Source organism: Bos indicus, chromosome 20 (genome assembly GCF_029378745.1).
Source record: "Bos indicus isolate NIAB-ARS_2022 breed Sahiwal x Tharparkar chromosome 20, NIAB-ARS_B.indTharparkar_mat_pri_1.0, whole genome shotgun sequence".
Classification (NCBI taxonomy): Eukaryota; Metazoa; Chordata; class Mammalia; order Artiodactyla; family Bovidae; genus Bos; species Bos indicus.
The window spans coordinates 67,461,711-67,485,726 of record NC_091779.1 but is presented as its reverse complement, the minus strand read 5'-3'; the positions used below and the strand labels follow the sequence as shown (position 1 = coordinate 67,485,726).

The 24,016-nt window shown below is 47.9% G+C and overlaps 1 protein-coding gene across 2 annotated transcripts in view; it reads left to right on the top strand.

Moving 5' to 3' along the window:
* The first annotated feature begins 5,574 nt into the window (after window positions 1–5,574).
* Window positions 5,575–24,016, top strand: part of ICE1 (interactor of little elongation complex ELL subunit 1) — a 63,186-nt gene continuing 44,744 nt past the window's right edge. The window contains exons 1-5 of one of the 2 annotated variants that reach the window (XM_070774880.1): window positions 5,575–5,910; window positions 19,884–19,942; window positions 20,626–20,660; window positions 23,071–23,089; window positions 23,864–23,975. In XM_070774880.1, coding sequence (XP_070630981.1) covers window positions 5,827–5,910; window positions 19,884–19,942; window positions 20,626–20,660; window positions 23,071–23,089; window positions 23,864–23,975 — 309 coding nt within the window. In that variant the 5' untranslated portion in view covers window positions 5,575–5,826. Of the gene's footprint in view, window positions 5,911–19,883; window positions 19,943–20,625; window positions 20,661–20,783; window positions 23,090–23,863; window positions 23,976–24,016 lie in introns of those variants that run through there. The other variant, XR_011562465.1, reaches the window with a different exon arrangement.

Genomic DNA, 24,016 nt, shown 5'->3' with positions numbered 1-24,016 from the left:
CAAATCCCCACCTTCCCTCTTGGTCGCTGGCTCAGAGCCCAAGCCCTCTCTCCTGCCTCAAAAGCCCAGCAGGGCTCCCTATGGCTGTCACCAGGGCATAAATAAGGGCTTTGCTGTTCTTTGCCAAGTGTCGGAAATAACATGTTTTTTTTCTTCGACAGTTAGAACAACATTTTGAGCCCTCCTTCAGATTTTTCCTGGGGTCGCCCTGCAGTTATCCCAGGGCTCCGTGGAGTCTTACAATCACAGCCATAGGAGACAGGAGTGACCCACAACACGGGTGGCTGAGACCATGTGCAACCAGGATCATGAAGGGCCTGGACAGACGGACAGACAGGGAGGAGAGATGCGAGGCCTGGGATGAGAGCCTTCGGTGAAGCGAGAAGTCCACACACGATGTCTCTGGACTGGTCGGACTCTGTTGTCTCTTAGGACAGGAAGGGAGGACCACCTGGTGGGCTGAGTGTGGGAGCAGGGAGGACACAGCTCTGTGCTCCAAGGGTGGGAGGGTGGACCACGGCGGGAGGCGAGGGGAGCTGGGGGCAGGTCTGGTTCCAGACAGGGAGGCAGCGGGGCCACTTTCTCAGTGCGCTACCCATTGTCAAGACGGACCCTCGCTCACAAGAGGCCCGCCCCTGTTTGAGGCTTTGTTGTTGCATCTTAAAATTCATCAGAAGTTCTGAACACGGTGCCTGGCATTTTCATCTTATATCTGGCCCCCAAAACTGTGTAGATGATCCTGGTGCTGGAAGGGGCCAGAAGTTACTGGGTCTGTAGAGTGGGAACTTTCAGGAAGCAAATCCTGGAGACCACAGAAGAGTCCTAGGTGACCAGGAGTTACAGCTGCCAGATGTTCACAAAACACCTCACACTCCCCTGCAGAGGGCTTTAGCAACCAGGAAAGTCCTTTAAATTGCGCTTCATCTGTATCAGCTGTATCAGTTCTGCCTTCTATTCCAAATCACGCTTGTTTTAAAGCAAAAACTGGTTCTTCAGGTTTCCAGGTTGTTGTTCAGTCGCTCAGTCATGTGTGACTCTTTGTGACTCCATGGACTGCAGAGGCTCTCAGTCCTTCACCAACTCCCAGAGACTGCTCAAACCCATGTCTATCCCATCTTGTCCTCTGTCCCTTTCTCCTCCCGCCTTCAATCTTTCCCAGCCTCAGGGTGTCTTCCAAAAACTGGTTCTTCAGGTTTCTGAGTAAACTCAATCTTTCAGGTAAGACCCCTTGACTTAAGATGTAAAACTCATTCTTACCTGGCAGGCTGTGCAAAAACAAGTGTAGTTGTAGTTCATAATGGAAACTGGTGTTGGCCGATGGTTAGGGAATGCTGGAAATGACATTTTTCTCTCCTGTAAGAATGGCCACCCCTACTGTGTCATACTGTAGCTCCTGATGTGAAGAGCCCATTCATTGGAAAAGACCCCAGTGCTGGGAAAGAGACTTCCTGGTAGTCCAAAGGTTAAGAATCTGCCTCACAATGCAGGGGACACAGGTCTGATCCCTGGTCAGGGAACTATGACCCCCATGTGCTGCAAAGCAAACTAAATCTGCACACCAAAGCTGAAGAATGTCTGTTTGCAACGAAAGATCTTGCATAATGTGACGAAGATCTCGTGTGCTGCGATTAAGACCCACTGCTGCCGAATAGATAAATAGTTTTTAAAAAAGCAGCAAAGGCATAGAGCCCACCACTGATCCCCGGAGAAAACTCAAACTTCCCTCCCCACCCAGAAGGGACTGTTGCTTTGTTCAACCTCGGTCATGTTTGATTCGCTACAACCCCATGGACTGCAGAACTGCTGCCCTTCCTTCACCGTCTCCCCGAGTTGCTCAACTCATGTCCATTGAGTCCCTGATGCCATCCAACCATCTCATCCTCTGTCATCCCCTTTTCATCCTGCCTTCAATCTTTCCCAGCATCAGGGTCTTTTCCAATGAGTTGCCTCTTTGCATCAAGTGGCCAAAGTACTGCTGCTGCTAGTTAAGTCATAAACATGGTTGGAAATTCCATTTGGGTCTAAACCACAGACAGGGAAAGACAGCCATCTTGTGGGCTTATGGTAGCATTACATTGCAGATGCAGAAACTGGCACAACTTAGATAATACCACTGAACTGCAGACTGCTAGAGTTGCCATTATTCCCTAACACACCTCTCAGGAATTTAGAAGAAGGAAGAAACACAGTTTATTTTGCTTATGGGCAAATGCAGCAGGTGAAAGAATAGCTCTCCATAAAGCAAAATATCAGAACATTCAAAGAACAAACAGCTTTGCACTTTGAGTTCTTGTGATATAAGCCTTGACTTCTAGACAAAACCTATTAGCCATTTCAGTGGAATCATGTTAATAAATTAAATAATCAATTCAATTAAACTTTATTTTGTTATTCTTCAAAGCATTAACTTTGAGAAGCTACCAAGGATATGGGAGGTGATGAGGAGGGTGTGGGCCAAGAACTGAGACTATTATACTTGGATTCTCTAAGTAGCTTCCTGGACTCCAGGCACAGGGGTCCCCAAAATCAGAACCAGAATCTAGACATCCTCCAGGTCTTAGGACAGTCTGACAGAAAAACAGTTTTCCTTGGAAGCTTGATCAAAATTTTAAAAATTGAAAAAAAAAAAAAAAAACCCCAAAAACACACCTAAACCAAACCTCTTTTTTCCCTTTTCTATTATTTTTTTTATGTGAGTTGGATGGAGATATTATCTATTTTCCAAACTAGATGACACCATCAATAAACTGTGAATGCCTCTTCACTGTATGGTAGAGCCTATGGGCTTGGCCCTGCCCTTTTCATTTTACCCTTAAATTACAGCTACTCCTCTGTAAGGAAATAGCAGCTCAAAGAGATCACTTGCTTCAGAGTTTAAAGCCAGGTGCATGGTTCCAAAGCCTTTGCTTGCAGTTTTCTGCAATGTAGACATATGCTTGTTTGCTTCCATCACAATGACACAATGTTGCTGTCTCTCAGTTGCTAAGTTCTGTTGGACTCTTTGTGACCCCATGGACTGCATTATGCCAGGCTTCCCTGTCTTTCAGCATCTCCCAGAGTTTGTTCAAACTCGTGTCCATTGAGTCAGTGATTCTTTCCAACCATCTCATCCTCTGTGGTCCCCTTATCCTCCTGCCCTCAATCTTTCCCAGCATCGGGGGGCTACAGTATGACACAGTACGGGTGGCCATTCTTACAGGAGAGGAAAAATGTCATTTCCAGCATTCCCTAACCAGTGGCCAACACCAATTTCCATTATGAACTACAACTACACTTGTTTATGCACAGCCTGCCAGGTAAGAATGATTTTTACACCTGTAGACGGTTCCTCAAAAACAAACAAACAAAAAAAATGACATATGCAGTAAAGACCAGTATGTTCCCCAAATCCTAACATATTTACTGTGTGGCCGTTTATGAAAAGTTTGCCCACACGACATTACACAAAACGGACTGCTGCTATTGGGTTTTTTCCCCCTTTGAATATCTTATGAGAAATGTAGAAGATGGAGCAAATGCACTTTCACTTCTGAGCAGAAGTGCTTATTATTTTTCACTTTCAATTAGCTGCAGCAAATCTGACTCACTCTGACATTCATGGAGCACCTACTGTGTACAGCACTTTGCAGAGTTTCAAAGGAAAATTCACCTCTAAGACATAAAGACCACCATTATCCAAGTCAAAATGTGGTATTAATTTCAAAAAAAAATGAGTGCTAAGGGACAAAAACGGGCTTCCCTGACGGCTCAGCGATAAAGAATCTGCTTGCCAAGGCAGGAGACACAGTTTCAATTCCTGGGTCAGAAAGATCCCCTGGAGAAGGAAACGACAACCCATTCCAGTTTTCTTGCCTGGGAAACGCCGTGGACAGAGGAGCCTGGTGGGCTATAGTCCATGGGGTCACATATGTTAGGATATGACATAGTAAGTAAACAACAACAAGCGGACAAAAAAGGACATACATATTGTGGTCGTGGAGGTAAAACATGCGGCCTGGAAGGACAGGAGGGTTACAGAATGCCAAGCTGGCAGGAAGGGCGTTCCAGGCAGGTGCAGGGGACAGGAAGGCAGCAGTGAATTCCCAGTTCCTGCAGGGGTAGGGATGTCGTGTAGGCGGGTGGACAGTGCAGAGGGAGCCAATGCTGGAGTATAAGCTGGTGCCTCCCTAACTAAGATACCCTGGGGGGTAGGGGGGGGGACTACATTTGGGGAACCTTAGATAAAAAGGAAGTTACTGTTAAGACCTGTTTGTCCGAGGTTGGAAGGCAGACATGGAAAGTCATCAGGACCACAGGGGTTCCTCTGCTCTTTCTCGCTTCTCCTTTCACTTTTAACCCTACTCCTGTTTTCTGCACATCCCACAGTAGCCCCTCGTGTACAGACGTGTCTTCAGTGCCAAGGACAGGCGATCTAAGCGACTGCTGGACACCTGGTCCCTCCACTTCACAGCCAGCTTCAACCGCAGAGCGTGTACAAGCAAGGACAGGGATGCCGGCGTTTGGAGAGGAGCACAGACTGCTTTCTTGGAAGGCGCGGGGGGGGGGGGGGGGGGGACGGGGGGACGGGGAGGGGACGTGTTTTCAGTTGCAATTTCCATCCTGAAGATTTAGGAAGGAGCTGATAGGGTCTGGGACGCCTCCTTAATGCATGCAGTTCTTGTATGGGACGCTAAGAATTCGGAGTTCCTAACCAGACGTCGAGAAGCGACGTCTGAGGCTTCCGAGCAAGGTAACCGATGGCAAGCTGGGATTATCAAAAAGATTCTGGTGGCAGCGGATATTGGGGAAAACTTCGATTCAAACAAGAGGATGAGGACTTCAGGGTATCCGGGAATTGCTGTAAAGTGAAGATTTTCTCTTTTTTCCCCTTTGAAGAGATTTTAAAAAGATTTGGTAGCAGCCGGCCACTGACGGGAGGCGGGGTCGCTCAGGATTCGGCCAGGCGCTGTGCTTGGCAGGACTTCCGGGGGGTGGAGGGGAAAGAGGCCGAGGAGCGCGGGGCCGGAAGGCAAGTGGACACGGAAGAAGAAGGAGCTGCGGAGAAGAAAGACGTCTGAGAAGAAGGGCTGGTCAGCGGCGACGACGACAACGCCTCAGGAGGCGAACCGCCCCCTCAGGCGCGCCCGCGGCGGCCGGAAGAACTGCTCGGGGGTCCGCCCGGCGCGCGGGGACCGCCGGGAGATGTAGTCCTCGGTCTCCGCCTGGGCCCGGCCGCAGTCTGACGGAGCGCGCCGCTCCAGTTAAAACTCGCGCACCAGCCCGTCAGCGTGCGGGGTCCTTCAGGGCCAGGAGGCGCCTGCAGTGACGTCACCTCAGGTCACCTCCCCCCCTCGGCGAAGGTTTTTGGTGTCTATCGAAAGCCGTCTACAAAGCAAGCCGGCAAAGGAAGACTAAACCCTACACGGCGAAAGAGGGGACCCGTCCGACGCCTCTCCGCCCTGTGCCGTTTCTTCGGGCGGTGTACCCCCGCCGCCGAGGCGCAGCCCCGCGCCCCGTTTTTCCTCAGGCGGCGCGGCGGGCAGCCCCGAGCCGCGGCATGGGGGCGGAACGAGCCGGGGCGGGGCGGGGTCCTGGCTGAGCGGCGTCGCACGCTCGGGGGGCCGCGCCGGGTGTATCGTTTCTGTCTGCAGCGCCTGAGGTGGCTCTGGCTCGGAGAGCCGTTCTCCCGGCTCCACGGGGACCTCGGTGCACGGATGGACCCGCCCGGACCCGGCGGGAAGCGGCCCGGTAGGGCCGGACGGCCCCGACGGCGTCAGCAGAGGCAGGACGGGGCCGAGGCCGCCGGCCCCTGAGGCGCGCGGGCTCCGCGGGCCCGGCGGCGGCACCATGATGCCGGGCGAGACCCACTCGGCGGCGCCGGGGACGGCGGCGGACCTCTCGCGTTGTCAGGGCTGCGCCTCTCTGCAGCAGGTGAGGCGTCTGCCCCTCAGGCCGAGGGCGCGGAGAGGTTGGGCAGGGCCGTGCGGGGCGCGGGGCGGGGGCGGGTCGGGGGTGGGAGTGAGGGTCGGGCGGAAGCCCCCCTCCCCCTCCCCGTATTGGGAATGGCTACGGCTTCCCTGGTGGCTCAGCTGTTGAAGAATCCGCCTGCAATGCAGGGGAGAGATTCTGGTTCGATTCCTGGGTCGGGAAGATCCGCTGGAGGAGGGAGAGTCTACCCACTCCAGTATTCTTGGACTGCCCTGGTGGCTCAGCTGGTAAAGAATCTGCCTGCAATGCGGGAGACCTGGGTCCGATCCCTGGGTCGGGAAGATCCCTTGGCGAAGGGAAAGGCTACCCATTACAGTATTCTGGTCTGGAGAATCCCATGGACACAGGAGCCTGGCAGGGTACAGTCCATGGGCTTGCAAGAACTGGGCATGTCTTAGCGACTTTCCGCTGCGTTCTTCAGGCTTAGAATCCGGGATTCATTTCCTAGATGCAGCGCTGGTGGAGGGTTGGGGGGCCCCCCGAGATTCCCTTCTCCAATCCCGGTGTTTCCCCCAAGGCTGACTCCGAGGGAGATGAGTGGTGGTCAGAATGCCAAGGGAAGCTAATCTCTCCCAGGAGAAGGTGGTTGATTTTTTACTGTGCCGGGCCGTCCTTCCGTATTTCTTGCTTGTGGGGGTGGTGGGGGCGGGTGCTCATGTGGCCTGCGGGTTGGCCAGGAGGGTCATTCGTTCCCCGAAGGCAGGCGGACAATGCAGGTCTCTGAAGTGTAGCGTGGAGTGTGCGTGCCCCTGGCAGAAGAGGAGCCGCTGCCAGCGTCTGCCTCAGGTCCTGCGGAGTGCTCCTCCCCAGCTGGACTTCTCGCAGCTGTCTGATATCAGGAGTCTCTCTTTTTGCTGCTGTCATCAATATTTTTCAGTGGTAAAGCAGTGCTGTGCACCGCCTGTGTCCTCAGTCGCGTCCAGCTCTTTGTGACCCCATGGGCTGTGTGTGTAGCCCTCCAGGCTCCTCTCTCCGTCCGTGGGGTTTTTTTTTCCAGGTAGGAATATACTGGAGGGGGTTGCCATTTCCTTCTCCAGGGGATCTTCCCAACCCAGGGATCGAATTTGTGTCTCCTGCATTTGGCAGGTGGATTCTTTACCATCTGAAGGTCGTAGTCCAGCACAGTACTGACATGTAATTAAATTACTCCTGTTCTACCTGGTGTTCTAGGCACTAGGGACATAGTGGTGAATAAAATAGTGGTGAACAGTAATCTTGTAGATAAGGTGTATGTGTGGACGAAAGAAGGTTTGAAGTGTTAGGAAAATAGAGGAGGAGTTGGAGTGGTGGTTTTTCCTCCGCTGGGGGCTGCCCGGAGGGCAGGTTGCTCTTGAGCTGGTGACATTCGGACACGTGAATGATGAGAAGCAGACTGGAAAAGGTGTGGGAGGAGCTTCCTAGGTAGAAGGTTTGACAGGTGATCAAGTTTTGGGGTGAAAAGGAGCGAGGTGTCAGGAACTGGAGGAGCTCTGGTTGGGGCAGAGGCAGAGCTCTGTGAAGGCAGGAAGGAGTGTAGGCCCCGAGGCTATCAGAGAAGCTGAGGGTTTGGGGTTTTATTTTTCTAACAGCATCATCTATGAGCTAATACCAGACATTTTAAGGGCTGGGAGCAGGGAGGGAGAGAAGAAAGTCCTGCCCTGGCACTCGGAAATAGAGGAGGAACTAATGGGAAAGTCACTGTCTGAGCTGAGATGTCTCATGGAGGCATTCATAATGTGCTTCTGTTTTTCCCTCAAAACCCAGGTCCATGAGGGAAGTTCTCTTGAATCTTTTGTAAGTTGTATTTGTTCTTTGGGCTCTTTACTCACTCAGCAAATGTTTTTTGATTCCCTCCTGTGTTTTAGGAAGTACAGGTTCAGCAGTGGGTGAAAAGGCAAATATTCTTTATCTCTTAGAGCCTGTATGTTAGGAGGTAGGGGGAGGAGATAGTCAACAAGTTATGTGAGAAGGTAATAAACATGTTGGAAATAAATTGAGCAGAGAAAGGAGGCAGAGGAATAAAAGGCTGAAGAAAGGGCCAGTGTCTGGTAGAATTTAAGTAGGGAGTCCTGGAGGCCTCAGGGAGGTTGTCTTTGGGCAGAGAGGGTGAGGATAAGCTCTGGAGATGTCTTTGGAGAGGAGCACCCCAGACGGCAGAGAGGTCGCTGTGGTGGCCATTCACTCACGTGCTTGGGAAGACGTGGAGGCACGGCAGCTGGGGTGGAGCGCGTGCTGGGGTCTTGGTCGATTTGGGGCCGCCCTGGCCAGGTGATTTACAAGCGACAGGGATTCACTCCTCACATCACGGTGGCCGCCAAGTCCAGGATCCAGGGACTGGCGGATCTGCTCTCTGATTCCTTCCTGCTGTGCCCTCACTTGGCAGTGCTCTGGGGTCTCCTTCGGAAGAGCACAGGTTCCATCCCCAAAGGCTGTGCCGTTCTGACCTGCTTACCCAGCGGGGACCACCCTGCTGTGCCCGTCCTATTGCTGATTATTCGTCAGTATATGAATTTGGTGGGGGCGCGATGACCTACAGAATTTGATGAAGTTAGAACAGAGGCTGACGGGGGACGCCCTTCGAGACTGTCATAAGGATGTTGGCTCTTCTTCTAAGAGGACAGTGAGTCACAGGCTTTTCTGTAGGAGGACGATGAATGTAAATAACCCACTGTCCAGTTGTGGGTTCGAATCTCCTTCAAAGACCTGGTCTTCATTCAGAGTAGCAACTGCATCCTCCTGGTGGCTCGGGCAGAAACTAGATGTCCCCCTTGGTTCCTCACTTTTCTCTCACACCTTGTGTCCAGCCTATCAGCTTACTGTCAGTTCTTCTCCTGGTCCACCCGTTTCTCCCTTTCCCCACTGCTTCCCCTCTCATGTGAACCCCTGTGATCTCTGGCCCAGAAGCTGTTGCAGTCGCCTCCTGGGCACCTCCCTCCTTCCTGCTGCGCCACATTCTTCTGTTGGTTCTCAAGCCAGCCAGCAGCCGTAGGGGTCGTCCTCTGAGGTCTCTAAGTACAGGAGTCTGCAGGACTTTTCCAAAAGGGGCAGGATTGTAAATAGTTAGGTGTTGTGGTCTCCTTCACCGACACTCAGCTCAGCCTGTGTAGTGTAGAGACACCCACGGGTAGCACTGGAGGGATGGGTGTGGTTATGCTCGGGGGAACCCTTGTTTGTGGGATGGGACAGGCACTGAAAGTGTGGACTGAAGCCCCAAGGGGTTTCAGCTGTGTTCGTGTCTGGATGTGGAGCCTCCAGGTACCACGATCCCCTCCGGGGAAAAAGCAAAGCGGCTAGGTCAGATGGGCTCTGAGCTCACTGTGAGAACCGCAGTTGGGGAGAAGTGGGGACAGGAGAGTGGAGGAGTGTGTTCTGTCCATGCCTGCTGGCCTCTAAGGTGGATATGGGGTCATGAGGCCAGGAGCAGCAAACAGACGGAGGTAAAGAGGACGCGTGTGGGAGATCAGGATGGGGGAGCCCCGAGGGTGAGAACAGGCGTTTGCCAGTCAGCAGGCCTGCGGTCGGCCCCGCAGCAAAGACATTTCTGCAGGATTGCGTAGCACCACAGCTCGTTGTGTGTCTCAGAGAGAGAGGGTATGTAGAGAGCACACTTTGCTGTGAGCTCTGGTGCACCGAGACTCCTGGGTCTTGCAGAAGTTTACCTCGCACGTCAGGGGTGTCTGCCTGCAGGAGCCCCCGAGCCAGCGCTGTGGCTCCCTCCTGAGCCCCGTGGAGGCCGGTTGTCCCCATGGAGCGGTGCTCTGTGTGGGCTGCGCGGCTTCCTCCCCGTCTCACTCCTCCCGGCCCTCTTCTCTCTCTCTCTCTCTTTCTTACTTTTGTCATGCCTCTGGGTTGCAGGATCTTAGTTCCCTGACCAGGGATTGACCCCAAGCCCTCAGAACTGAAACCCTGGAGTCTTAACCACTAGACTGCCAGGGAATTCCCTGCCCTCTTTTTCTTTAGCAGGTGCAGAGATACTGCTTTTGTGGCTTGATGTAGAAGTTTATAGATGGACCACGTTTTTCCCTAGCCTCTGACATCACGTCATCTGTTTTCTCACCCTTACTGGTTACGATGGTTGATCACTGACCTGTAGCCCAGTGTCCGTATGGGTTGCCACACTTTGGAAATCCTAAACCTATGTGGATCCTCACACTGGTGATATTATGTACCGTTAAACAGATCTTACGCTGAGAGGTTTTAACTCAAGCTGGCGGAAGCCCCTTTTTTCTGGTGAAGGAGAGGGCCTCTCCACCCACCTCCCTGCCTTTTTTTTTTTTTTTTTTTAACCAGTTTTGGTTATTGCAGAGCAAAACATTTTAATTCTCTGGAGAATCCAGATGAGAGTTTGAAGCACATAGTTATACTGTTTAGCTTATGTAACCAGAATAGATTCAGAATAAATGGTGTTTGGCTGTCCTTGGAGCAGGTTTGAGCCAATTGTTTATATAAATTTGTGTTGGACTTCCATTGATAATCACCAGTGCTTTCAATTTCCATTATTTGCAACTTGAAACATACTTGCCCCTATACATACTGATATGTAAGTGGTTATAGCAAATTCTCACAGAGTTGAGATTCAGTCAGTGAATGTTTTTCGAGCGTCACCATGTTTGTGAGACTGTGGTGTGTGTTGGAATTGAGTGTGAACAGAGGAGGCGTAGAGTGTGTGTTGTGGTTGAGGTTACAGATGAATGAAACAGCGTCCACAGCGTACGTGTCTTGTAATGAGTACTTACTGAGAAAATCTGAGTAAAAGGTGGGACCCACGCAGTTCAGACCGTGTTGGTCAGAGGTCAACTGTTCTCTTCCAGGGGACGTTCAGGGTAGGTGCTCTGGGAGCATCCAGGAGGGGCAGCTGAAGGCTTCATGGAGGAAGTGAGTCTAGGCCTGAAGAACCATTTGTGGTAAATGAGAGGGAAGAGATGGAAGGGGAGTGGCGTGGGCAGAGGAGGCATCCTGGGCAGAGACTAGGAGGGGAACGGCGGAGTCTCTGAATGATCAAGCCCCAAGAAGAGGCCCGCGAGGCTGAAGCCTGCCCTCCCCAGAGCCAGAGCCGCTCAGCGGCCCCCGCGGATGGGTGCAGGTGGAGGGGTAGGTGTTCCCACTGTGCCAGGGGGCATCACCTGGGGCCCTGGCTGACCGCTCAGGGGACAGGCTCAGCCCTCATGAAGCTCGACCAGACTCCATTCAGCCGCAGTTGGTAAAAAGGTAGCAAACAGGAGGAGGAAACACAGCTCATTGGAGAGGATTCAAGCTGGTCATTTAGCGAAGTCACCCACAGCACAGCAATCAGAGATTTGTGGTTTTTAAAAAGAGTTTATTTTGAAATAGTTTAGAACTTCCAGGAAAGTTGCCAGAAGAGTACAGAGAAGGCTGATATTCTGTTCATCCTATTCACAGGTGGTCAGGATGTTTGTGTTCAGGTCCTCGTTGGTCTACACACACACACACACACACACACACTCCTACACACACACACTTTGTCCCCGCTCCACGTTCTCGTTGGTCTGTACACGCACACACTCCTACATACACACACACTTTGTCCCCGCTCCACATTCTCGTTGGTCTACATACACACACACACACTCCCTCGCACATACACTTTCTCCCCGCTCCTCATTCTTGTTGGTCTACACACACTCACACTCCCTCACACACACACACATGTGCACACACACATACACTTTCTCCCCGCTCCACATTCTCATTGGTCTACACATACACACACACTCCCTCGAACACACACTTTGTCCCTGCTCCACATTCTCGTTGGTCCATACACACACACACACCCACACCCACACATATACATACACACACACTTTCTCCCCGCTCCACATTCTCGTTGATCTACACACACACACACACACATACACTCCCTCGCGCACACACTTTGTCCCTGCTCCACATTCTCGTTGGTCTACACACACAAACACACACACAAACACGCACACACACACACTTTGTCCCCGCTCCACATTCTCGTTGGTCTACACACACACACACTCACTCCCCACACACACACTTTCTCCCCGCTCCTCATTCTCGTTGGTCTACGCACACACACTCCCTCACACACATACACATGTGCACACACACATACACTTGTCCCCGCTCCACATTCTCGTTGGTCTACACACACACACACACTCCCTCACACACACGCACGTGCACACACACACACACACACTTTCTCCCCGCTCCACACTCAGTGTGCTTCCTCAAGATCTGAGCGCTTTCCAGCAGAGCCTCAGCTCTCCCATCGGGCCAGAAGCCTTCATGCCCACTTCCCTCTGGCCTCTCCATGTAGCTGTGATTTCCCTCAGGTCACTATCTGTAGACCCTTCCGAGGGGCCTGCATTACGGCCAGGTGTGGCTTCCCCTCCTGGTGCTAGAGCCCATCAGGGAGGTGTATCGTTATGTTGTCGTGTCTTCTGCCTTTTTCCGTCAGTCTCTCTCTCGTGTGCGGGGAAGTTCCAGTACAGCCTTGTCTTCTCTGCGAAACACTTGGCCGGGTCTGGAGACGTTTGGGCGGTTACCCTGTATTAGCGAGCTCCACAACTGCCCCGAGTTTGGTGACGCCCATAAGGGGCTGATCCAGGGTTAGGTTAGTGGTTTATTGCGGTGAAAGCAGACCCAGGAAAGGCGAGCGAGATGCCAGTGGAGGAAGCCAGCTGAGCGCTTGATTCAAGGGTTGTGCAGCTGTGTGTTGTGACGCATGTCAAGTATTGTCCGGCAGGGCTGCTCATTAGAGACTCCGAACCCAGAGGCTGCTGTGGTCACATGGCCACGTGGTCGTGCCTGCCTATGTGCCCAGGTGCCGGTCTCCCGGGAGGAAAGCAGTTTTCAGCAGCAGCCATGTCGCATCGTTGGGCCACTAGGTACCACTCTTAACGGTTTGGGGAATGGTGGGAGCCCTTCAGAAAGCTAGGTTCCCAGATGCCAGCCAAGGCCCCCCTCCTCGCAAGCAGGCCTTTCTGAGGACCGCAGTCTCAGGCCTGCCCTGTGGGCTCTGGTCTGCACCAGCCCTGGGGGGTGGACAGCCTCTGGCCATGGGGTGAGGAGTGACCGCGAAGGTGGCAGGCCTCCCACGGTGGGAAGGGCACTCCAGAGTCAGCTGAGAACCTTCCCTCCCCGAGCATCAGTGCTCACAGGCTGACTCAGGCAGTTTACTTAGCCCGCTGTCAACTGTGTGTTTCCTTATTTGCTTGATGTCTGCGTGTTGTAACACCACTTGCCTAACTCGAGGGCCATCCCCCGCCCGCCTCTCAGCCCCGGGCCCTCGGTGCCCCCCGCCCCGCGTGCACAGCTGCTGTGTTGAGGGAAGACGGGAATTGGAGAGGATTGCTTCTCTCCCCTTTCCCTTGGCTCTCTGTGTCCTCACTGACTCTCAGGGCTGGGACCTGGCTGATGGGAACCGCTCACTGTGGAGCAGGCGGCAGGACCCAGGGGGCTGCTCTGGGGGCTGGGTCAGCGAGCACGGGAGTGAGCACGATGGAGCCGGAGGAGCGCGCGCTGGAGGCCGAGGAAAGCCGAAGGAGGGAGTTAGGACAGCAGAGGGGACTGCGGGGACGTGAGGTTTCCAGGGGACGCTGGGGCAGCAGTCCCCGAAGGAGAGGAAGCTGTGTTAGCACAGAGACAGCGGGAATGGGGTTCCAGAAGGAGAGCACGGGCCGCGGAAGGAGAGTGGTCTTAGGACACCCCCGCCTTCACCTTGGACCGCGTCCGCCCTGGAGGCTGGGCACTGGGAGGGTGCGGCGTGCGCACGCGGGCGATCGGTCAGCGGGGCCTGCCGCCCTCTGCTTCACGCGCGGTCATGCTTCCCAGACGCATCACTCGCGGCCTTGACCGCGGGCGGGGTTGGAGAAGCACCGGAGACTGTTCCATGAGGTCAGGGCAGCGGCAGACCCGCCGGCCGGGCAGAGAACGAGGTAGGGGCTGGGGCGCGGCGGCCACCACGGTGCACTTCTCACCCGCTGTGTGCTGCTTTCCTGGGTAGTGCTGTGCTTTGTGATTTTAAGCTTTTAAAATTTTAAGTTTTTAAAATCTGTGTGAGCATAGTTTAGAAAGACAGGTAGACGCACCATATTTGTTAAGCCCCCAGCCAGCCTGTCCGTGTTCTCAAGAGACACCAGTTTTGTTTGCACTCTTGCATATTGTTGAATAAAAGAGGTATGTGGCTACTTATTGTTTTTCAGTTTCAGACATATTTTTCCATTTCTGCCTTTGGAGGGTGAGGCTGGAGCTGCACCCATCACCCCCCGCACCCCCAGTGGAAAAAACAATCCTCTCAGTGTAGTTGTGATGCCCCTTAGGTCACTATTCAGAGTTGACATCATTATGACTGTTTGTTAGAGCCAAATATGGGGTAAATTGCAGTTATTTTTCCTCATTTGTGTGTTTTCTAGTGTTTTCCCTGATTAATAGCTATATCCTTAATTCAGTGGATTAATCTTGAAAATGTTAATATGGCAGAGATGAAGTTAAATGCTTTATATGACTCCTTCTGTTTAATCCTGATAGCAAGCCAGGTACATTACCTGCCCCACCCCCAAACACACACACAAACCAGGGTTTCACTCTCCTTGTCTGTAAAATTGGAGATAGTACTGAGGCAGGGCAAGTTAAGTTGGTTTGCCCAATGCACCCTTCTAGAAAGTGGCGGAAGAGGAATTTAAGCCCAGCTGTGTGTAACCACAGAGCCTGAGGTTTCTGGAATGTGTCTGGCACAGTTCTGGACATTACAGAATGGCCCCCGGAAGAAAGGCTGGGAAGATGAGATTGACTTGCAAAGAACTTGAAAGAGAATTGGGGGTGGGTGGGAAGAGGTTATTTTAAAAAGTAATCCATCTCAGTGCGCAATGACACCGTGTTCCCTTGCAGCTCTCTGTCAGTCAGAACAGCTTAATGCCTTCGTTCTACCAGGTCTTCTGTCGTTTTATCCTTAAGGAGAAACATCCCCTCTGAGCCCTTGGGCCTGCCCCAGACTGGTGCACAGCTGCCCTGTGGGGTTCTCCGGACCTCTCTTTTGTGCCTGCCTCGTCCTCTCTTCTTTTATCTCATGATTAGGGTGGGCTCCGTTCACATCCTTGGGTACCTCCTGAGCAGGGGCGCCTGGGGAGTGAGTTTGCGGAGACTGCAAGTGTTAGAATGTCTGTTTTCCATCGTGATTGATTGATAGCTCGTGTGGAATTTTACCTTGGAATTCGTTTTCCCCCAACATGCTAAAGGCTTGCTTTCTCAGGTCTCTAGTTGATTTTTGGAGTCGGAAGATATTCTGATTCCAGGTTCTTTGTATGTGACTTGTGTGATTGTATTGTTTGCAGCCAAAGATGGAGAAGCTTTATACAGTCAGCAAAAATGATACCAGAAGCTGACTGTGGTTCAGATCATGAACTCCTTATTGCCAAATTCAGACTTAAATTGAAGAAAGTAGGGAAAACCACTAGACCATTCAGGTATGACCTAAATCAAATCCCTTATGATAATACAGTGGAAGTGAGAAATAGATTTAAGGGCCTAGATCTGATAGAGTGCCTGATGAACTATGGACTGAGGTTCGTGACACTGTACAGGAGACAGGGATCAAGACCATCCCCGTGGAAAAGAAATGCAAAAAAGCAAAATGGTTGTCTGGGAAGGCCTTACAAATAGCTGTGAAAAGAAGAGAAGAGAAAAGCAAAGGAGAAAAGGAAAGATGTAAGCAACTGAATGCAGAGTTCTAAAGAATAGCAAGGAGAGATAAGAAAGCCTTCCTCAGCGATCAATGCAAAGAAATAGAGGAAAACACCAGAATGGGAAAGACTAGAGATCTCTTCAAGAAAATTAGAGATACTAAGGGAACATTTCATGCAAAGATGGGCTCGATAAAGGACAGAAATGATATGGACCTAACAGAAGCAGAAGATATTAAGAAGAGGTGGCAAGAATACACAGAAGAACTGTACAAAAAAGATCCTCATGACTAAGATAATCACAATGGTGTGATCACTCACCTAGAGCCAGACATCTGAAATGTGAAGTCAAGTGGGCCTTAGAAAGCATCACTATGAACAAAGCTAGTGGAGGTGATGAAATTCCAGTTAAGCTATTTCAAATCCTGAAAGATGATGCTGTGAAAGTGCTGCACTCAATATGCCAGCAAATTTGAAAAACTCAGCAGTGGCCACAGGACCGGAAAAGGTCAGTTTTCATTCCAATGCCAAAGAATGCTCAAACTACTGCACAATTGCACTCATCTCAGACGCTAGTAAGGTAATGCTCAAAATTCTCTAAGCCAGGCTTCAGCAATATGTGAACCGTGAACTTCCAGATGTTCAAGCTGGTTTTAGAAAAGGCAGAGGAGCCAGAGATCAAATTGCCAACATCCGCTGGATCATGGAAAAAGCAAGAGAGTTCCAGAAAAACATCTATTTCTGCTTTACTGACTATGCCAAAGCCTTTGACTGTGTGGATCACAATAAACTGTGGAAAATTCTGCAAGAGATGGGAATACCAGACCACCTGACCTGCCTCTTGAGAAACCTATATGCAGGTCAGGAAGCAACAGTTAGAACTGGACATGGAACAACAGACTGGTTCCAAATAGGAAAAGGAGTACGTCAAGGCTGTGGATTGTCACCCTGCTTATTTGATTTCTATGCAGAGTACATGAGAAACGCTGGGCTGGAAGAAGCACAAGCTGGAATCAAGATTGCCTGGAGAAATATCAATAACCTCAGATATGCAGATGATACCACCCTTATGGCAGAAAGTGAAGAGGAACTAAAGAGCCTCTTGATGAAAGTGGAAGTGGAGAGTGAAAAAGTTGACTTAAAGCTTAACATTCAGAAAAGTAAGATCATGGCATCCGGTCCCATCACTTCATGGCAAATAGATGGGGAAACAGTGAAAACAGTGTCAGACTTTATTTTGGGGGGCTCCAAAATCACTGCAGATGGTGATTGTAGCCATGAAATTAAAAGTCGCTTACTCCTTGGAAGAAAAGTTATGACCAACCTAGATAGCATATTAAAAAGCAGAGATGTTACTTTGCCAACAAAGGTCCGTCTAGTCAAGGCTATGGTTTTTCCTGTGGTCATGTATGGATGTGAGAGTTGGACTGGTGAAGAAAGCTGAGTACCGAAGAATTGATACTTTTTAACTGTGGTGTTGGAGAAGACTATTGAGAGTCCCTTGGACTGCAAGGAGTCCAGCCAGTCTGTTCTAAAGGAGATCAGTCCTGGGTGTTCATTGGAAGGACTGATGCTAAAGCTGAAACTCCAATACTTTGGCCACCTCATGCAAAGAGTTGACTCACTGGAAAAGACTCTGCTGTTGGGAGGGATTGGAGGCAGGAGGAGAAGGGGACAACAGAGGATGAGATGGCCGGATGGCATCACCGACTTGATGGACACGAGTTTGAGTGAACTCCGGGAGTTGGTGATGGACAGGGAGGCCTGGCATGCTGGGATTCATGGAGTCGCAAAGAGTCGGACACGACTGAGGACTGAACTGAACTGCACTGTGTTCTGAAAGCGTGTGCTTCTGTTTCCTGGTTTGGATCCAGTTGGAATCCGTGTGCTGGACCCTTTCAGTTTGGCAACTCTGGCTGCAGTTCTGGGTTTTTCTTGACTTTCAGTGTTTAATGATCTCCCTATCTTTTCCATTCTTCCCTGAGACTCTTATCAGGCAGGTGACATTTCTTGCACTGACACACCGATTGCTTTTATTTTTCTGAATTCTTTCCTATGTGTCTGCTTTTTTGGGGGGGAGGGGTTTGGAGGACATTTTTTTTTTTTCCAGTTTTACCACCAAATTTTTTGAGTCTTTTATTTTGTTTTCCTGTTTTTAATTTAGCTGTAACAGTTTTGTTGAAGTATAATTCACATACCATAAAATTCATCCTTTTAATATGTACAGTTAGGTGGTTTATAGTATAATCACAGTTATGGAAACCGGTTACCACTTGTTAAACATGTCTTTCCTGCCCGTGTGTCCTCTCCAAGAACCCATTAAGCACTAGCAGTCATCCCGCTTCCCCAGCCCAAGCCCCTGGTGGTCTCTAGTCTGCTCTCTGTCTCTCTGGCTTTGCCTGTTATGGGCAGTTCACATGAATGAAGCATACCGCGTTAGCCTTTTGTAACTGGCTTCTTCCACTTAGCAGGTTTTCAGTGTTCATCCATGATGTAGCATGGGCCATTCATTTCTGCTCATTGTCAGATATTGACATTGTGTGGCTGTACCACATTTTATTTTTTCCTTCATCAGATGATGATTCATCCATTTATCAATTGATGTTTAGTTTATTTCTACTTATTGGCTAGTGAATAAATGCTGCTTTAAATGCCACCTTGTTTCAGTGGTGTCTGACTCTTTTGTGACCCCATGGCCTGTAACCTGCCAGGCTCCTCTGTCTGTGGGATTCTCCAGGCAAGGATACTGGAGTGGGTTGCCATGCCCTCCTCCAGGATACGTTGTCTATCCAGGGATTAAACCATCAAACCCATGTCTCCTGCATTAGTAGGCAAGTTCTTTACCCCTAGCGCCACCTGGGAGGCGCTTTAAATAAGAGTGTACAAACTGGCCTGGACATATATTTTCACTTCTGGGTGTATACCTTGGAGTGGAATTGCTAAATCATATAGTCAGCTGTTCAACATTTTGAGGAGCTGTGAAGTTATTTTCCAGAGCAGCTGTACATTTCCTGTTCCACCAGCAGTGTTAGGAGAATCCCAGCTTCTCTGTGTGCTCGCCAGCACTTGTTATTTTCTATAATTTTGATTTTAGCCATCCTAGTAGCTATCTGTTTTTGATTTTTAAGAGCTTCTAAAATTTTTTCTAAGAATGGCCACAAGAGACAAGGGTGATTTCTCAGTTTCACTCGTGAGGAAATATAAATGAAAAACACGGCTCTGAGATGATCGCGCTTCCAGCTATCACTAATGCAGGGAGCCTGTTTGGATTTGAAAATAGATGTGTCTACCAGAAGACTGGGCAAGAAATATATTGCCCAGTGTGTTATTAACAATACGGTGAAGACTGAAAAGGACCCAGCCTGGTCTTCAGTAGGAAAATGGTGAATTGAATACATCCAAACATGTTTTAAATATACAGTGACAGTTCTGAAAAGATATATGCAAAAAGTAAGAGTGACTTTCAACAGGTGTTGAGATTATCAGAAGGTACATACTTTTTAATGTGTCGATTTCTTATTTCAGTAAATGTTACATGTATGATTGCAAAGAAAATGCACATGTTAGTGTAAAGGGAAATTGTCCTGTAATTCTCAAAATAAGTTAGTAAAGACATTTTGGGGATAATTAATGAAAAATAAGTTCTTATTTCTGAAATGTTAATGAGAAAAGGAGACATTAAAGGAAAAAGTGACTTAAAAAATATCTGTTCAATTTTAAGTATTAGAAACATTTTGAACAATTAATTTTTTCCATCAAATTGGTAGCAATAATTTAGAGCCAAATTTGTAGTTGTCCCAAAAGTATAAAGTAGATCCTTGTAAAAAGAAACTTCACTGACTCTTGACCCTATTTTAATATTCCTATTCATCTTTTCCATGTTATTTTTCATTGTTTGCTGTTTTTAAGAATTTATGTGTATTTTTGGATTAAGTCCTTTTGGAAATAATGCAGACTGAAGTGTGTGAGTGAACTAAAACTGACTACTTATTGAGCTCTCGCAGTGAAAAAGCACACCCAGTCAGAGCATCTTGCTGTTGGTGTGTGGTCGTTCAGGTAAAGAAGGAGCTTCTAAGCGATGCAGCAAGGGCCCAGGGTCACACAGAATATCCCTGGGGGGTTATGTGCAACGTGGATAATAGACTCACATATTTCTGAGTTTGTAGAATATAGTGAGCTGTATGTGTATTTTATCATAAATGTTACAGAAAAGTTTAAATTATAAAAACAAATGGCTAACTGCAGCTTTTTTTCTTGCAGAATTTGAATGAATACGTTGACGCATTAATTACCTTGAAGCAAAAAATTATTAACACAGAGTGAGTATGTTTCGTGTGTTTGGCTGAACTCCATGAACCTGCCATACAAACTGGAGCGGGTGCTGGTGGTAGCGCCCTGGCCTGAGGGTAGACCTGGGGTTGCTCGCCCGGGGCCTGCGTGGCCTGTGGGGCAGTGCAGCTCCTCGGGGCCTGGCCTGGCCTCGGGGAGGCCTCTGGTCTTACGGGTGTGCACACTTCTCTGCTGTGTGGCCACACCGTGTGACTTGCAGGGTCTTAGCTCCCTGGACCACCAGGGAACTCCCAGTGCTCTCAGACCTTTACAGCAAAGCTCAGGGGCTAGGACATAATTTCTGCTCAGCTGGAAATGTTAAAAATTCTAAGAACTTTAAAAATTCTTTAAAGCCTTCTTAGCTTTAGGACTGGATAGATTTCCTGTGGTAGTTCATGGTCATGGTGTGAGATTGTTTTTTTAATCCTTTAAAAATCACAGGAATTTATGGGCAAAGATAGTATTTAGATCAAAGGAATTTTAAATTAAAAACTCATATATGTGCAGAGCTTCTAAGGAATTTAAGGTGGTGTATATGCGTGTGCACATATATTTAATGAATTAAATATGTTGCAGGAAACCTAGGAAGAAGAGTGCTTTGTATATTTTGAAATATGCTTGAAACGTATGTTTTTTAGATTGAAAACTAACATAACTCTTTTCTTTGTTGCAGTAATTTGTTAACAGAATATCAGAAGAAATGTGATGATATCCTTTTACTGGCTTTTTCCTTTGAATTTTTAAGAATAAACAAATGTGATAATTTTCATGGTTATCCTTTGGGAAGCGGTTGTTTACAGATTCAAAGTAGAAAGTGCCTCTAATAAGCTCAGTGAGCAGCTGTCTTCTACTCTAGACACATGCTAAATCAAGGCTGCTCATCTCCTTCTTACAGAATGTTTTGGTTTTGTCATTAATGCTGATTTTCTCAGATTTTGTAAGCTTTTTAAAGAGTCGGTCTTTTTCATTTGCACTGAGGACATCACATATATTCTTTAGGTTTAGGAGTAATGTGAAGCTGAGATGATGCTGTGAGAAGATTTGGGAGTTTCTGTAAGAAATATACTGTAGGAGTATCAGAATGTTGGGAGGTTAACTTTTGTTCATTAGCTTTGTGATTTGTAGAGAGTAATAAATACTGCCAAGTCATAGTACTCTTGCCTGGAAAATCCCATGGACGGAGGAGCCTGGTGGGCTGCAGTCCATGGGGTCGCTAAGAGTTGGACACGACTAAGCGACTTCACTTTCACGCATTGGAGAAGGAAATGGCAACCCACTCCAGTGTTCTTGCCTGGAGAATCCCAGGGACGGGGGGCCTGGTGGGCTGCCGTCTGTGGGGTCGCACAGGGTCGGGCACGACTGAAGCGACTCAGCAGCAGCAGCAGCAGCAGTGGACTTCCACTACTCGTCTCCTCCCCTCTCCCCATGTCCGTAAGTCTATTCTCTGTCTCGTTCTTCTTTGTTGCCCCGTAAATAAATTCTTCAGTACCATTTTTCTAGATTCCATATATACGTGTTAGAATACAGTATTTATCTTTCTTTTTCTGACTCACTTCACTCTCTATAATAGGTTCTAGGTTCATCCACCTCATTAGAACTGACTCAAATGTGTTCCTTTTTGTGGCTGAGTACTATCCCCTTGTGTATATATACCACAGCTTCTTTACCCAGTCACTGTCGATGGGCATCTAGGTTGCTTCCACGTTCTAGCTATTGTCAGTAGTGCTGCAGTGAACAATGGGATACATGTGTTTCTTTCGATTTTGGTTTCCTCAGGGTATATGCCTAGGAGTGGGATTGCTGGGTCATATCATCGTATGACCTAGTTTTTATTCCTAGTTTTTTAAGGAATCTCCATACCGTCTTCCACAGTGGCTGTATCAGTTCACATTCCCACCCACAGTGCAAGAGTGTTCCCTCTTCTCCACACCCTCTTAAGCATTTATTGTTTGTAGACTTTTTGATGATGGCCCCTCTGACCAGTGTGAGGTGATAGCTCATAGAAGTTTTGATTTGCATTTCTCTGATAATGAGCGATGTTGAGCTTTCCATGTGTATGTTAGCCACTTGTATGTCTTTGGAGAAATGTCTGTTTAGGTCTTTCCCACTTTTTGATTGGCTTGGTTGTTTTTCTGGCATTGAGTTCTATGAGCTGCTTGTATATTTTGGAAATGAATCCTCTGTCCGTTGTTTCATTCGCTGTTATTTCCTCCCATGCTGAGGGTTGTCTTTTCACCTCGCTTAGTTTCTTTTCTGTACTCTTTTGTGTCATTCTGGCCATCTTCTTGTTTATCAATTTCTCTTTCTATAGGACAGAGAGTATATTTTATTTCATCAGAAATTTTTGTGAATTTGTCTATCTTGCAAAGACTGCAGTAATTTAGGATGAAAAACATATACTCCATTAGAAGTTTATGTTCTAATAGAGGAGGATACAGACATGTTATGACCCATAGGCATTTCTATATTGTGATATGAGAGTAGGGTTCTACAGAAATGAAACTTAAAGATGAAACTGCTGTCTTCGGTAATATTTTACTGGCAGCATGATGGGAAATGATGTTATCAAATTGTGCAGATTGTAAAAGTGAAAGGTTTTTCAGATTTTATGTTCTGCCTGTATTTCTTTTCTCAGATCTCCCACATTGCAGGCTAATTCTTTACCATCTGAGCCAACTGTATTCATTAAACATATAGATACATATATGTATACGATTTTAGTAAGTACAGAACGCTTGTTTGCTGGAACTGTGCTCTGGACTCTGAGAAAGGAAAGGCAGGACATGCAGGGATTCAGGGTCGTTTTTGTTAGTTGTTTATTCCTTTGTCTTTGCTTTTGTCTGGAGTTTCATATTAATCATACAATTAATCAAGAATCTTTTAATTTAGAGAAATATATATTTCGACTTACTGTAATGCTGTAAATTAGGAGTAGCTCAGTGAAAAGCTTTTTATCATATGTTATAGGTGGAACTTTGAATGTTGTTTTCTAGAAATTATGATCACCTGTATGTATATTGAACACAGATTATTACAGTTTTAAAGGGACTTTTATCTTCAGACCCGCTACCTGGTACCTGTAGATAAAGTGGTCACAGTTTTCTTTAACCAGTTTTACAGCTGCAGTTTGCAAGAAGGTAAGCTACCTGTTTTCACAGTCAATGCAGGGTAGACATTTACTGAACTGGATTTCTACACAAATTCAGCAAAGTGCCACAAAGCATTGACCCATCATGTAGGCTTTTTTGAGTGCTCATAATAAAAGATGTACATTTTCCTTCCTGTTAAATTGTCTAAATGAATTCTTACTGAGGTCTTAAATTACAGCCTAGGGTTTGGCTTTTCAGTTACTTTTACTGACCATGTGGCTTGAATTGAAGCTTATTGCTATCAGTTATTGTCTCTGAATTGACAGTTTAATGTGGTTCACTGTGTATATTTTAAACAATTTAAAATAATCTTACTTAGAATTTAGTAGTGTTGTATACAATGCTACTGATTACACTTACCAATTAGAAGAAGGCAAAGTGTAGTTATAAAATGAATCAAAAAGTTGCCTGTCGTTTAATTTAAATCAGTGGTGATGAGTTTTTTATTGGAAAAGCCACATCACTTGATAGACAGTCCCAGTATTCTTATGTTCTCCAGTGGATTGAGAGCCTGTGGTGTTTGCTTCTCAGATGGCTTTTGATGTACTTTTATTAGAAATAGAGTCATGTCAAAGAAATAAAAAGTGATATGTAAATAATTTTGGTATTTAAAAATACCAAAATAAATAGAATGTGTTTAAAAAGAGATTCTTATTTTCTTTTTTGTTTTTAGAAAAAAAAATTGAAACTCACCAGTAGATATATTTAATAATTCATCATAGATACTTCTCATAATAACGTTAATGCTTTGTCCATTTTTAGAGAGAATAGTACTTTGCATCACCAAGTGGAGCAGATGCTTCAGAAAATATCTCCTCTACAGAAATGTCAGGAAGAACTGGGATTTTTAAAAGCTGAATTAGAAGAGAAAAAGGTACCTAAAGTAATTTTCCTATAAAGGTTTATCTTTGGTAA